The sequence below is a fragment of the Crinia signifera genome, chromosome 19 (genome assembly GCF_055691185.1).
Source record: "Crinia signifera chromosome 19, ASM5569118v1, whole genome shotgun sequence".
NCBI classification, from domain to species: Eukaryota; Metazoa; Chordata; class Amphibia; order Anura; family Myobatrachidae; genus Crinia; species Crinia signifera.
The window spans coordinates 130,810,300-130,826,910 of record NC_139226.1 but is presented as its reverse complement, the minus strand read 5'-3'; the positions used below and the strand labels follow the sequence as shown (position 1 = coordinate 130,826,910).

The 16,611-nt window shown below is 45.3% G+C and overlaps 1 protein-coding gene across 1 annotated transcript in view; it reads left to right on the top strand.

Annotated features, from left to right (window-relative positions):
• Nucleotides 1-11,606, top strand: part of LOC146043003 (uncharacterized) — a 52,128-nt gene extending 40,522 nt beyond the window's left edge. The window contains exons 7-9 of the mRNA XM_083163355.1: nucleotides 3,121-3,207; nucleotides 4,503-4,650; nucleotides 11,285-11,606. Coding sequence (XP_083019481.1) covers nucleotides 3,121-3,207; nucleotides 4,503-4,650; nucleotides 11,285-11,316 — 267 coding nt within the window. The 3' untranslated portion in view covers nucleotides 11,317-11,606. The remainder of the gene's footprint in view (nucleotides 1-3,120; nucleotides 3,208-4,502; nucleotides 4,651-11,284) is intronic.
• Nucleotides 11,607-16,611: the final 5,005 nt, after the last annotated feature.

Sequence of the window (16,611 nt, the reverse complement as noted above, 5' to 3'; positions counted from 1 at the left end):
ACGGCCGGATATGAATGCATAAAAAACGGTATTGGTGTTTTCGAGAAAATACAATTTGTAAATAGGGCAGATTTAGGGCATCTGCCGTATGTACAGGATATGGATTTCCCTATGGTGTAGGCGGCGGTATGCATTCGTATTCATATTTGCCGGCAGTATATACGACCACCAAATACAAATACGCATCGTCAGCCTGCTCGGATCAATCAGATCCGTGCAGGCTTCAATGTGTACAAGAAGAAAAATCATATACATTTAAAAAAAAAAAAAAAAAAATGGCGTGGGTACCCGCCACCCTCACGGCTATGACCAGTCTGGGCTTAAAGTGCTGCTCCTGGTTTTAGAAATTCAGGGGGCAAAAAACATAGGGGATCCCAGTAATTTCTAAACCCAGCATTGGGCTCAAGGGCTGGTCCTGGTTCCCAAATACGGGGGGGACAAAATGAGTAGAGGTCCCCCGTATGCCACAGCCGGGGGAAACTATTTATATAAGTTCCTCCGGCCAAACCATTATCCCCCTGAATGTTCAGCCCAGGCAGGGGCCCTGGGGGAGTGCACCCCCCACCCCTCCCCTCTAGCAATAACCCTGCCTGGGCTAAAGACCTGGGCTGTCCCCGGTGCCACAGGGCGGTGGGCACCAGGCTGATTCAAGTGTCAATTTAGATGAAAAATTGTGTTATGTTGTGGATCTACAAGTCCTAGCAAGTCTGCACCGCGTGGGCCCGCTGGGTCTTGTAGTTCTACGACATAACAAATAGTTAAATAAGACACAGACACATTAGAAAAATGTAAGTCTATTACACACTACAAACAGTCACACAATATACTCACCTATTGGCGGGGGGGGGGAGATATATTATAGTTACGCCACTGGTGTTGGCCCTGAGAAGAATGACTGGTTTAATGTTGCTACTGTATACGACCGTACGAAACACAAATTTGCTATTAAGCCTAGAAATGATGCATCACCATGAGGGAATCTAAACTGCATCCCTTGCATGAAATGCTAAAACCTCCCTTCTGTATATCCATTTGGACTGTACTCCTGTTTTCTTTAACTAATAATCTTCAGTTCCTCTACCAGGAATGCACTGCTGTCATTAAATCTCCATATCCTGTACCACGTGTATAAAAAAAGATATGCATAAAATATATTCTACTGTATACAGAGAGCACTGACGGATCCTTGCTGCTGTGTAAATGTATAACTTCTAATATCTAATTGTTCCCCCTGGTCACTATACAGTTAGCCCCTAAAGCCGACCGTATTGGAGATTTTTTTCCACTTGCCCAGAGGCAGAAGAAAAAAATTCCTAATAACTGTCCAGTTTTCTGCTCCGTGATTGTGAAAACGCATGGATCTGGGAACTTATCCTGAATCCTGTGCGCAGTACGTTTGCGTGAAAGGGTTTCTTTTCTCGTATGGTCAAACAGGGTTATTAAATTATATGGAGAAGGCAGCAGGAGACGCCGGCTCTGAAGTTGTATCAAAGGCTCATAAAAACCGATATTACATGATAACTGTGCAGAAGACCTGTATTCACAAATACATATCTGAACGTCTTATCCACTGACAGAACTTACAGTGGTGGACAGTAATGTTATTTGCTTTATACTACGGTTATAAACCCATAGACCGCACTTGCCATTTACTGGTTTGTACAAAAGCATTGCTTCTCCAAGGAAACACACATTAAATATTTTACAGTAGTAGTTCCAAAACTTTGTTGGTTCATGGGGCCTTCATTGATTATTTTTATTATGGTAGTCTTAGGCCAGAAAAAGATACTTAGAACACTCCTCAGGATTGAGTCTGATGGAATAAAACCAAATTCGCAATAATCATCATCGTATCAATACCAATATTTCCATTTCTTAAATATTTTGCCATTAATGTATCAATGGTTAAAAATCGCAGCAAACGGTTTGGAAACTACTGCCCTGTTGGAGAAGAAATGAAAGTTTTGTTCCATAATATTAGAAAATAAAATATAAGAAATGAAAAGAATACACCGTACATTTAACGCAGAGGCAAAACTCTGGGAGGCAATGGAGTCATCTGTCGCCGGGCTCCTGCTCTCAAGGGGGCACCTCTCCACCACTGCCAGTTTAAATCCATTAATTGAAAGCCATCAAAATCGCTTCTGTGGCTGAGTTCTGAAATATATATGTGTTCTCCCTCTCTTTCTGTATATACATATAGTATATAATATATATTCAGGGCCGGCGCTACCCACTCAGCAGCTCCTGCAAAGCAGGGAGGCGCCATGCTGCAAAGGCGCTGTCTCCCTCCCTGCTCTGCTAAAGCTGCCTCAGCCCTCACTGTCACTGCATGCCGCCCGCAGCGCCTGTCTGACAGCGGGTGGCTGTATGGAGAGGCTGAGCAGCTCCCTGCACCGCGCACACACTGTCCTCCTCCTGCGACCTGCCCCCTCTTCCTCAAGGACACTTGCGCTGAGGCATGTAGCGCTGTCTGTGAATGCCTGGATGACATGTCATGTCCGGATCCGCCCCCTACCCATTGCTCCCTGCGCCTGTCAGCTGTCAATCAAATAACAAACCGGCAGCAGCGCCGCCTCCCCTTCCTTCCCTCTTCTCAGTGTGCTGTGCCAGTGCCGCTGCCAGTCCTCAACACTCCGCCCCCTCTATCTCCTCCTTCTCTCCCCTCCTTTCCCCCTCAGTCACATACTTTTTGTACTGCTTTCGGATCGCATCGCACACACATTGCATGCATGCCGTGCGATGCGATCTAGCCCATAACGTATGCAATTCTCGCAGCGTGTATGGGCACCTTTAGTGCCTGCAACATTTTGCGGACACAGCACTGAGATGGTGTATGCATACATGTACATGCACCCGAGATCTTTCATAGGATCGCATGTTGCATACACTCCCACAAACGGGCTGCAAAATGTATGGTTTGCAGGAGGGCGCTGGACACCCTAGCACCGGCCCTGTATATATTTCATAACAGACTATATTTTGAAGAACGTTGTACAGTATGTGTGTGTGTGTGTTTTGCCTCCGGGCAACTGGGACAAACTTATTTAACGTAGCTACTGTATAGACTGATTCTGAATAATCTTCCTTTTATTTTGACCCTTTTAATATTTTCTGCAGATTCTGAAAGAATTGAAGCCTCTCGTGTGGATATTTCTCCTGCAGAACCTTCCAGAAGTAGCCTACCTGGTGTACCTTTTATACAAGGTAAAATCAATATTTTTGTAAACATTTGCACAACTGTAATACAGTAACTTGTTTTTAGGGGATAAATCAAGTACAAGAGATGTGATGAGAATGATGTTTCTGATCATTCTGAATGAAAAGTACATGAAGAAAAATCGCGATAACAAACATATTCTGTGTCCATTGGAAATGAGAGGACAGAGCAGTTGTAGCTTCACCCTAAAATATAGATGAGATGGGAGTTTTGTTTCGAGTGTACTCTTTCCTGCTAATCGTTGGTGCCATAAGCTGGTCCCTCAGTGTGGAGCATTCTACCCCCTCCGTTGCTGTGTTCAGTAGTGATGCGCAGATTCTGGAATACTCCCAAATATTGCGTACTGGAGGATTGGACTGCTTCCAGTGCTCTGAATGTGAAGAAGCCGACAGGATTATTGTCTGCGGATGCTATTATTTGGGACTTATGTGTTATCAGTAGCCGGAATGCAGGAATGCTAGTGTGCTAAACAATGGCGTTAGACCACCTGTTTTCAGAAACTGCTTGCGAAGTGTGAAACGGTCACGAAGAAGAGGAACCTCACAAATATGGCAGGATTTCAACATTAGAAAAGGAGGTACTTATGTATTATCTGGACTCCCATGTTAAATGCTCCCCATTTTTTTCATACCCCTACTATCCAACTACGCATGGAGTTGATTTTATATAGTGTGGCGAGCGCAGCGAGCCACCGTGCCCGAAGCGTGGCGAGGGGACGCGGCCTCATAAGAAAAACGGGAGCCCAGATATTACATAAGTACCGAAAAGGATTGACATCAAAATGAAAATCGGCCATTTAGTTGGGTGGATAAACTAGGGGTGAAATGTAATAGGATGAGAGATTCAGAAAGTGAGAGATTTGGGAAGCAGAAAAACCAGGTCGATGCGCCTCCCCGCACATCAACCCGGGTTATTTTGGCTGGTGGGAAAGGGGTCGACGTGTCCAGATCCCACTCCCTGAGGATCATTTCACAACCACGGGACCTCTGCTCTGAGCCTGAACCTGAAACCAAAGTGATATCTGAATCCTGGAGAGTTCTGTACTGTTGTTATATCCGTACTGGTCCTAGTAGGTCACTGAAGGCCCAAATATCCTGTTATACTGACTTTTAAATGGAGTTTCAAAAGCAATGGCCTTCTCTACATGTTATTTTACTACAGCTGTCATCCTCTAGCTCAGTCTGTGCTATCTGACATTGAGGTATCTGTTGCTGACTGGTAGGTCTTGTTTGTATTCTTTGTGTCAGACAACTGACTTGAAACGTTCATATCTTGCCATCAGGTGGCCATGGAATGGGGCCAAGGAGACTCGTACACCCTGGAAGCTGCGGCCGTGACCGGCTCGTTCATCTCTGTGGTTATTAAGTCTGTGCTGTTTTGGTCTTTGTACCGTGTGTATCGCAGCTTTGGCCAAGGATTGAGAGAAAGAAGTAAGTTGTTGTTTTTTTTCAATTATTTATACCATTAGGGCAATACATGGTCAGTATCTGGTGTGAAGAATAACCATAGTAGTTTGTAAATAACTTAAATCTCCTCCGTATCTGGAGGAAAGCCCCCCCCTCCCCCTCCCGTCCACCTTCCTGCCTCCTGCGCTCTCTCTTTCCTGTTACCTGTTCCCTCCTTATTTATCGCTACAATCTGTCCCTATCATTAACTGTCCCCTCTACATTCAAGCATTCTATTTAGACTCACATTCTTTAAAAAAAAAAAATACCCTTGATCCTGACATATAATATATATATTACCCCTTCTTTCTCCTCCCATTTACCTCCAAATTATGCTAGCGTATTGCCTACAACTGCCCTTTCTTTCCTCTCACTCCCTGCTCAATTTATTTCGTTCTTGCTTTCATCTGATCCACAGAAACCTCTCTGTCTAAAGTCACCAATGACCTTCCTTGCTGGCAAATCCAAGGGCCACTACTCTCTGCTTATTCTCCTTGATCTCTCTTCTGCGTTTGACCGTATGGACCACCTTCTCCGCCATTGCTATGCCCCTACTTATGGAGTGATGGGGCCTAGGGGCATTTTCTAAGTGATCTAGTGAGATTTCTTAGAAAATGCTTCTTATTTAGGCCCTATTAGACTGAGCCGATAATCTTTCCAAATTCCCACATAAACTCACCTCCCATCATTTCATTATCTTTTGACTTTACCACAATCTCGTCTGGCTTGCAAATGCTCTGTCGCCCTGTACTTATGGGCGATTTAAGGTATTATCACTGGCTAAATGGTCACTGAGCGACCATATCACCAGTGTATTTTGTTTGTGTTGTGAGATAAATTGTTAGGGGAGCGCTCCTGCTTCCAGCCCTTAATGGTCGCTGGTCGCAGGAACATGCTCCTGCGATTATGGTGGTTGCTGGTGCACAATACACTGTGCACCACCAACCTGCGATTTCTAGTCAAAATGAGGTACAGACAAAATGAGACACAATTCCTTGCAATTTTCAGCCAAAATTGCTGGTCGCTGATGAAAACGGTACACTGAGCAATATATTGTTGAGCGATATTAAGCCAAAATCGCTCAGCGACCATATTGTGTGTACACATCATATTTTCTTCTTCGGGTTTCATGGTCCCACAGGGAGAACATTTGTAGGTGGATCCAGAGGACCCAGGCACCAATTATCTAAGTTCCTGGAACTCCCATGATGCACAACTCATATCCCATATAACCCCGCCTCCATGCTAAGCTCGTCAGTTATTTTTGTTGGTGCCAGCAGGAAGCTGGTGCACCATGTTATTCAGCAGAGTTTTTTGAAGAGTTTTTTTTTTTACACTGATGAGCATACAGCGCTGCAAGTCCTAGTCATTACAGCGCTGCAGCTTCTATGGGGGTCGTGGACCCCCACGAGGGAAAATAGCGGGTGGCCGTCGGGCACCCGGCTGTCAGCGTTTTGACAGTTGGGATCCCGACGTCGGGTAAATGACGGTCGGGATCCCGACTGTCGGAAACGCATCCGGCACCCCCCTGGCTTTGGGCGTCGATGCACTGTGAAGTTTCACACCCTCAAGCTGTTTGTAATCACTGGTCCCAGAAGTGTTTTGGGTTAGACTCCCCTGTAAAAACATCTGCTGCTGATTGTTTTTCACAGTATTCATATTCTACTTGCTCATTAAACAGCACAGTAGTTGATTGGAGCAGCATTTGCAGTTATTTGTACCGGTATTGGACTTACAGTATATATTCTGCATTGTATGTGACTGCTGGGCTAGTTTATTTGTGCTGTCTGCTCTAAGTATATCTTACTGCTGTCTCATCTGCTTACCTACACTCTGTAACCACAGGGGTTAGAGGTTGAGTCCTCCTAGGTCTTGTGCTGCAGCTCTGTCTGAACAGGATGTTGTTCAGGATGGTTTATGTATAAACTGTTACATTCCCTCCTGGTCATCCCTCTGCTCCTGTACAGGAGCCTCCCTGGGCTGCTTTTCAACAGCTCCTAGGGGCTTTGATGGAGCGCCTTCATACTCCTATGGGTCCTCCTATGCATGTTATTCCACCCCTAGTACAGCCACCGCCGCCATGGGTTGTCTACTCAGTGGCACAGACTACAGCAGCAATGCAGAAATTACTGCCTAGTAAGGCTGTTAGGTGACCACTACCTAGGTCTTCCTCTCAGTCTACCTTAGTGTCTGATACAAATGAGACATCTGAGGAGGAGGCTGATGAAGAGGATGACACTAACACAATCTCAAATAGTAGCTGATGTACCGGCCCTAATTAATGCTATTAAACTGGTGCTGTTTTCCGAGGATGAGGAACCGGCACTAGTTGCAAAGCAGCAAAAAAGAAAAGGTCATCAAGACTCAAATTCCACGTTCTGACTATCGGAAATCAGAACAGATCAGTGGAAAAGATTGGGTAAAAGGTCTCCTATGTGAAAAAAAAATATGATTTCTATATACCCTCTTCCACCGGAAGATTGTAAATGATGGGAGACTCCTCCCCCAGTCCACTCTCATCTGTACTCCCGGTTACCAGGGGTTCTTCCTTAAAAGACCCAACTGATAGACAAATGTAGCAGTCTCTTAAGTCTTTTCACACACTCACAGGGGCTATACACAGGCCCACTGTGGCTGCAGCTTGGGCTGCTAAAGCTGTGGTACCGTGGCTGAAGGTAATAGAGGAGGAGCTGCCTGCAGATGCCTCAGAGGATTGTAAGCTATGCCTCTCTCATATTAGACAGGCTGCTGTCTACATTAACGAGGCTCTTGCTGACGCAGGTGTGCTTGCTGCGAAGGCCTCCGCAAACTTAGTGCTGGCTCGTTGCATGCTCTGCGACCATGGACAGCTGATTTGGAGTCCAAAGGACATTAGAAATGTTACTTTTTAAAGGGGAAGTACTATTATTCTGCATGGGCTTCCTGTCAGAGGCTCACAAAGCGGATAGTCTCAAGGTGATATTACAATCCCTACTACAGTCCAATGTGATAGTGCCTGTTCCTCAGCACCAGAAGGGTTTTGGATATTATTCGCCCCTGTTTTTGGTCCCAAAACCAAATGGGACGTTCACCCATACTGAATCTAAACTTGCTAAACAAATTTGTGAAGGTGCCCAGGTTCAGGATGGAAACATTGTGGACTTATAGTGTTGGCGATGGAACCAGGGGACTACACAATGTCCTTGTATATATGGGATGCCTATTTACATACCCCTATTGCTCCATCACATAAGTGATTCCTCCACTTCCCTTTATTGTCCCGACATTTCCAGTTTCAGGCACTCCCCTTTGTCTTAGCCACGGCGCCAAGAATTTTCACAAAAATCATGGCGGCTATGTCAGCACATCTTCACCGCATACCTGGACAACCTTCTGTTTGTAGCCAAGTCACCAGAAGTGTTGTCCGAACACTGGCAAAGAACATTGACACTTCTTCAACAACATGGGTGGATCCTCAACTGGCAAAAATCCTCCATGGTCCTGTTACGGAGGATGCTGCATCTAGGTGCAATACTGGATTCCAGTAGACAACAACTGTTTCTGACACCAGACAAGTTTCTTTGACACCCCAGGGTCTCAATTCATCAGGCGATGCAAATTGTAGGGCTGATGGTGTTGATGGTTGAAATATCACTCTCGTCCGCTACATCCTATGATTTTACTCAGGTTGAATGGCCAGCAGCATCGTATCAGGTCACAATTCATGATTCTGACTCCAGTAGTGCGGGTGTCTTTGACATGGTGACAAAACAATCATCACCTAAATAAAGGATGGCCGTTTTGGATCAACAACTGGGTTCTTCTAACTAGGACACAAGCCAGCGAGGCTGGGGTGCCGTAGTAGAATCCCGATCCATACAAGGAAAATGGACTTGGGCTCAATTATTTAAAAATATTCTGGAGCTGCGGGCAGTGTACAATGCACTACGCCAATCACAATACTTTTTCCGGGGTCAACCGGTACAGGTACGGTCAGACAATGTCACAACTGTGGCATTGTGTCAAAGCCATGAGAAAGGTATTAAAATATATTGGCTTGGGCTGAACAACACGTCTCAGCATTGTCAGCAGTGTTTATTCCCAGAATCTTGAAATGGGAGGCAGAACTTCCTAAGTCGCCAAGATGTTCACCCAGGAGAATGGTCCCTCAACCCAGAAGTGTTCCTACTTCTAGCGGACCATCATCCAGATGTGGACCTGATGGTGTCTCGCTACTGTCTCAAGGTAGCTGCTTACAGGTCATGGTCCCAAGATTCAGAAGCGTCATTTACAGACGCACCATAAATATAGTGGAAGTTTCGTCTTGCAGCCCTCCAGTTTCCATGTTCTTTGGAAACTCAAACAGGAAGGCGGAAACCTCATATTAGTGGCCCCTGCCTGGCCCAGACATCATTGGTTTCCCGGCCTTCATTGTCTGTCAGTGGACCAGCCACTACTATTACCTCTCAGGCCAGACCATCTCAGCCAAAGTCCTTGCATGCATCCATATCTGCAGTGGCTGTCTTTGACAGCATGGCGCTTGAATCTGCCATCCTTAAGCAAAAAGGGTTTTGTGACCGTGTAGTTCAACTTATGATTATGGCCCGAAAACCTTCTTCAGCAAAGATATACTATAGAGCTGGGGTAGCCAACCCTAGTCCTCGAGAGCTACCAACAGTGCATGTTTTGCAGGTCTCCTCACAAGTGAGCTAATTAGCTCCATCTGTGGATCTTTCAAAATGTGTCAGCGATTAATGAGTGCAGCTGTGCAGCAGCTAGGTTGTCTGGAAAATGTGAACTGTTGGTAGCTCTCAAGGGCTAGGGTTGGCTACCACTGCGATAGAGTATCTCATACGTACTTCTGGTGTGCTTCAAGACATTATAACACCAAGATTTTCAAGACCGCAAGAATTCTTTCTTTTCTCCAAAGAGGATTGGATCTGGGTCTAAGGTTGGCCTCTCAGGGTTCATATCTCGGCCCTTTCAATATGGTTTCAAAGAAAAACGTCTTCTTTACCTGATCTACATACTTTTCTTCAAGGTGTAATAAGTATTCAGCCTCCTTATGTTCCTTCAACGGCCCCGTGGGATTTAATGGCTCACTGCAAAGACCGTCTTTTTGCTAGCCATAGAGTCAGCCAGACATGTATCTGACCTTAGTGCACTTTCGTGCTGGTCTTCTTTTTCACACGGACAGGGCTGTCCTTAAAACGAGAGGAGACATTCATCCTGGGAGTCCCAAGAACTTAGCTGATTAGTGCCCAGTCCTCTGGATCCACCTACAACCCCCCAATGCTATCCCTGTGGGAACCATGAACCTTCGAAGAAAGTTAACAAAGTTAAGTCTACCATTACTCTTGTTATTTGCTCCTACCTCTCCTTCCAACCTCACATCCAGTACCCGTGTCATTCCTGCCATTTCCATCTCCCAAATAGCTCAAGGAACAGACCCTCTCTCACCCTGTAGGAAAAGAAGACCTTTATTTCATTCACTGGCCATTTCCTGACTTGATTTCTGTACCCTCCTCTCATCTTCCCCTCCAAACATACTTCATCTGCCTTCCTCTCCTACAAGCCTGCTCTGGCTTATCTTCACGTTCAGAACCTCTTTATCTCGCATGCCAGCCCACCCACTTCGCTCCACAATTGGGTGCTGCCTCTCCTACCAAATGACTACCTCCTCCCACTCTCACCTCTAATACTTTGCCCCTTCCGTTCTTTCTATTGAAACCCTCCCCCTAGGACTCTCCGCCTATCTATGAAGCTTCAAACGGCAACGCAGCATTGGGAGAGCGTCGACGCGGCATGGTCCAGAATGTTTCCGCGCGGCTTGTCGTAGCGGCTGTTGAAATCACACACGGCCACTACGATAGGAAAAATGGTGGCCTGACGATTTCCTTTACAGCTAAGCTGCGCAGGCAGGCAGCCTTGCCCTTTGCTGGGTGACCCGTGCCATGCTAGTGGAAGGAGTTGTACTTTTACAATTTCTTGCAAAACTACAACTCATGCTGAATGGGTTGACATGGGTTTTTTGATTGTTTTTTTTTTAACCCAAATTTCGACACAGTCGACATGGACACAAATTGAAGTGTACCGCGTCCCCTCACATCACTCGCTGCGCTTGGCACACTATTTTATTCTCCCACCACACTCTAGTGGATGGTAGGGCATGAAATACCGCCTGTCGGCACGTCGGCTCAAAAACTATTTAAAAAAAACCATGTCGGCCTTTTGACTGTCGACCTAACCCATGTCAACCTAATACATGTGTTGACCAAGACCATTGATGGCTAACCTTGACACTCCAGCTGTTGTTGAACTACACATCCCAGCATGCCCTGCATCAGTTTTAGCATGGCCAAATAGCAAAACTGTAGCAGGGCATGCTGGGATGTGTAGTTCAACAACATCTGGAGTGTCAAGGTTAGCCATCACTGACCTAGTCCCTTGTCGACCTAGACCCCTGTCGAACTAACAGTGTTGACCTAATGACTGTCGACCATTTTATGGTCAACCATGCGACCGTATCCCGTACTGGAAAGGTAAACTTGGCTGCTGTTCATTTGTTGTTTTATTATTAATACTACACATAAGCTTTGTGTTCTCTATCCCAAGTAATGTGTGTTTTATTCTATTCCAGTGTTTTCTTCCTATGGAAGGATTGATTCCTAGAATACTTTTTGTTTTAAAGAACATTCAAGTTATTTCTGAGCAATGTGCAAGAACGGGTTTGTACAGAGCTGCCAGTGTGCTGGAGGACAGCGACGCCTAACTGCGCAGCGTTCTCCACCGCCATCTGCAAACATAAGGGAATCATTCAGCTTGTAGCGGCCAAATTGTCTAATAGATTTGTCTCTCGCGTACTACAGCAGTACCAGCCACCGCCTGCCCTTTGTGATACACTGTAATGATGTTTACCATTGTGCTTGTACCTGTACACAAATACACCATTGGAAACTCCACCAGTTTGTCCACTTTGTTGGAAGAATTGTGTATTTATACTGTCGGAAAGGCAGATCTGGTCACCCGCTACATCTGGCTGTATGTTGTGGAACTACAAGTCCCATCGTGACTTACCATCATAACTGAGGGGTTTCTATATTTTGTTCCCCAGTTTTTGTTCTTATTGTTTATTCTGATACTCTTGATTTCCTGATGGCCGGGTCAGGAATAGTAAACAATATTGCATGTATATAGTCCAGTGTGTATGGTCAGTATCGTTAACGATGCATGCAATTGCAGTTAACAAAACTCCCCCACCAAGTATTTATTTCCAAAACGGTTATAGGAAAAAACACTCCCACATACATGGTGTATTTCTGCACTGTTGGAGTTAATTATATTTCCAAATGAAACTTCAGAGAAGAGTGTTCCATTGGGGGTGTATGTTTCTCTACAAAATAAATAGCTTTTTTCAACCTGCCTTATATAAGTTATTAAACCTCTGTCCTCAGGAACCAGAACAGTTCATGTTTTCCAGTTCTCCTCACAGAAACACAAATGATAGAACTGTATCCACCTGTGTATGTTGAGTAATGACTTGCGTGTAGACCTGCTGGGTGACTTGGAAAACCTGATCTGTTTGGGATTCTAAGGACCGAGTTTGAGAACCACTGAGATAATGCTACTGTCCATTGTCTTATATAAAAATATTTTTTTTTATTTTGCATAAATAACATTGAGAATAAGCGATTATGTCAGGAAAATAGTAAAAAAAAATCTCCAGATAATTTTGTATTCAGAATCGTAAATAATTGGTGAAATCCAGTGTTGGAAATCCTCAATCTTCCAACCCAGGCATTGGAAGAACTAGGAATTTCCTTTTTCCTACCCTGGTGTATGGGCTGTTTAGGTTAATATTAATTTTTGTTTTTCTTTAGTGTCTTTAACCACTCCTCCTGAACAAGTCATTGTCGTTACTGTGCTGTACACAATAAGTACTTACAGTACTGTGACAAAGCTGAGCATGCAAGTGACACTGATGGAAGGTATTTGCAGCCTAAAGATGGCATCTTCCACTTGCATTAGGAGCTGCTTTGACTGTCCAGTTTCATTTGGGCCCTTGAAAAAGAGGGGGCTACATATAAAACCACTCTAATTCCCAAGGGTGCATACACACTGGGCCCAGTGCTGAGCGATGCTGTGTTCATCGCTGGCTGATAAATTGCTCAGTGCATACACACTGAGAAATTTTCATTGGGGGTGAACCGTCGGCTGGCGATGACGCAGAACCACTCATTGCCCATCATAAACACTTGCCATTTGAGCTCATGCCAAAAGTGAGCTACTAAAGGCCCCCATACACTATGCGATTTTGGTCCGATTTTATCCGATTTCGGCACTTGGTGCCGATAATCGGATGAAATCGGCCCAAAATCGTATGTGTGTGATATCTGATCCGATGCGCGGTCCCGTGCGCATCGGACCGGATCAGGGAGGTCGGACGGTCTGTACATACGATCACGTCCGACCTCCCTGTATGCATATGCCTGCCACCTGACAGGCATATGCATGCAGACACCGGGCGGGCAGCGGGTCCCTGAGCACCGGCTGAATGACCTGGCCGGGCGGTGGTGCGTGCGGGCAGCGGCCAGCGGTGGTGGGGGCGGGCGGCGGGTGCGGTGAGCGCTGCTGACCTGGCCGGGCAGTGTACTTACTTACATAGCAGCGGCGGGGACGGGACGCGTAGTGGCGGCTATTATATTTTGAAAATACTTGTCAAATGACCGGCCGCTCTCTGATTGGCTGAGAGCTCTCCGGCCAATCAGAGAGCGGCCGGTCATTTGACAAGTATTTTCAAAATATAATTGCCGCCACTGCGCTGCCAGTCCCCCCTGCTGCTATGTAAGTAAGTACACTGCCCGGCCAGGTCAGCAGCGCTCACCGCACCCGCCGCCCGCCCCCACCACCGCTGGCTGCCCTCACCACCACCGCTGGCCGCCCTCACCACCACCGCTGGCCGCCCCCACCACCGCAGCCGCCGCCCGCCCCCACTACTGCCGCTGCCCGCCCCCACTACTCCTCACCGCCCTGCAGCTCCCCGGGTTTTTTTTAACATGGGATAAATCGCATGCGATTTATCCCATGTAAAAAATGGCACATCAAGTGCCAAATTGTATGTGAGCCTCCCGGGGAGCTGCCGGGCGGCTCGCAGGTAAATTGGGTCCGACTTGTCCCTAGGACAAGTCGGCCTAATGTATGGGGGGCCTTTAGAACTCAAAATCGCCTAGTGTGTATGGGCCCTAAATTTATTCCGAATGTCCTCAAAGTAAAGCTGCTAGTCTGCCCTGTAAAACCATTTTTATTTTATAATACAGTATTTTTATTGTTTTGGTAAACAGCTAAAATAACACATTGTGTCGCTATACAAATATATAAGCCTACCTATAAGTCAGCCCTGCACAATACAACAATAACCAGATTTAATAATAAATAAATAGCACGACGGCTTGCTGAGACTCGTCATGCAGGCCACACATCAAAGGCGTGATTCCACATTCCAATGATCATTGATGAAAATCGAATAACTTAGGTAGTCGCCAATCACAATTGTTTGGTCTGAATAATTTTGGATTTCCCTGGTCACCTGACCCGGTGCTGGTCAGGACAGGGGATTGACTGATTGTCTGCCGGATATATGGGCCCCTTAAGTTAAGTCTGGGAAACTGCCAAATGTGCATCTGAAGATAGTGCGTTAACACAAGGCTTTGGCAAAGGCAGCTCTTGTTTTATCTTACACCGGTTTAAAAAATAAATGAAAACGCATGTACACAAATCTGTACGTACTGAATGCATGGTTTACATTTTACTATGCATTAAAAAAAAAGTGCTTTCCATTTGTAAAGCTTTGACATTGATCAGTTGCGATGACTTAAAATCAATTTAAAAAAAATCGCTGGCAGTGCCACCCAAATTAAACATACTGTACATAAGAATTGGGTCAAATCTTATTTGCTACAATGGTTTTTATTTTCACTGATGTTTTCATATTTAGGGGCGGATTTATCAAAGAGTGGGAAATGACGAATGTTGCTTCAGCCAATCCGCTCCTAAATGTCCATTGTTTACCATGACCGGAGCTGATGGGGTGTGACTCCATTTATCTTACACAAGAAGTGTATTTATGCACAAGTGTTATCGCTCCATGGTAAATGAGCCCCTTAGTTTGAGTTTACATCTCAAGGGTTCAATAAAGATTGTATACATTGTTACAGTGCTGGAGACGTCCTGTATATTTGCAATGAGCGAGGGTACCTTTTATGCTGTTAGCTAAGAGGTAGAACATACCTATAAGAGGTATACTGCTGAATAAACGATTTATATTGCACAGAGATAAAGACCATTAAAGGGGATGCAGTTACAAATCCGGCGGTCGGAATCCCGGCATTCAAAATCCCGACCGCCCAACTCCAGACACTTTCTCCCTCTGTTGGTGTCCACGACACCCATAGCGGGAGAATAAATTAGTGGGCCGAGCCCACGAGGAGGGGGGGGCGATCCACGTGTGTGTCCCCCTCCCTTTTCGGCATTTCGACGGTCGGGATTCCGGCGTCGGGATTTTGAACACCGGGATTCCGACCCAATCCCCCAACAAGGATCCTGAACAAATATCATGTATCTTCTTTTTTTTTTTATTATATTATTATTAGTAATTTTTTAAAGGACATTTTGGACTATGTTACATTAAAGAGCACAATAACTTGCTCACAGTATATGCAGACATTTTAAGTGGAGTACCAATAAGCATGAGACTGATGCGGTTCCGCATTTTCATAAGTATTGGTCTAACAAACAAAATGGCTACTTCCCCTGTGACAGGTATTTCGGAACTCATTCTATTGGACTGTTGATGATGCTTTTATGGTCAGCTGTGTTATTTTGGAACCCTTGTTACAGAGTACTGTAGTTACGATGCTTCACTGACTTGTTTTCATAAATCGCATTATAACCTTCTCATTCCAGGCCTTGTAAGTGCGGTGTGCTATTGGTGTGCAGCCAGTACACTGTGCAAAGCTTTAACACAATCTTCATGTCTGAAATGTGACAAATTGCTACATGATGTATTGAGTATATATGCAGAGATTTTTATACCATGTTTGTTTTTCAATAAATTGCAATTTAATTGTATGAGTTAAGTGTTATTTTCTAGTTAAAGCAACAAGTCGGCTGCATTTGTCTCCCATTACGGTGGTACAAAAACACATCATGTATGTAATTCTTACTTTTATCACTTGCAATCACAGTATCTGGAGATTTTGTGTGTGTGGTGTGGGAGGGGGGGGGGACCATGATAAAGGAGTCCTGATTCCCAGTTACAGTAGGAACAAATTAAGGATAAGCCTAAAGACAAAAAAGGAATTGTCATGTGTAAAATATATCATAATATATTATAATTTATATCATAATGTAAAATTTACATATAAATTGTATATACTGTATATGTTGTGTAGAATATACGTCCGTTAATATGAAATAATACGCCATCGGAGGGTTACAAGGCAGCCGTATTTGACTGCTTTGTAAATTCCCCTCGAACACAACTTTGCATACGACGTATGCAGTCGTAGTCATTCATATCAAGAATACGAATACAATTTTTTTGTATTCCTATTCTTAGGCAGGTATTCAATACTTTATTTCCCCTTGTGCAGCGAATCCTGTTTTGGATTTGCTGCACAATCGCCGGGTTCCGGAGGGCTGCAGCATTCACTGCCAGCCCTCCCTCACCCCCTATTCAACGACTCAGGGGCTCGCTGCCCCTGGCGGCGAATTTTAACCCCCCCGGCGAATGCCGCAGGGAGCCGGAGGACGGCTGCAGGCAGGGAGAAGGAAGCCTCCCTGCCTGCGCCGGACACTGTGGAGGTGAAGGAGGGCTGTGGGGGACAGAGGGAGAGCCCCGAGAGCTGGCAGGGGGCTGTGTTAGGGAGCCGCTACACACTGGTCCCGATCGTGCATATGTAATGATCG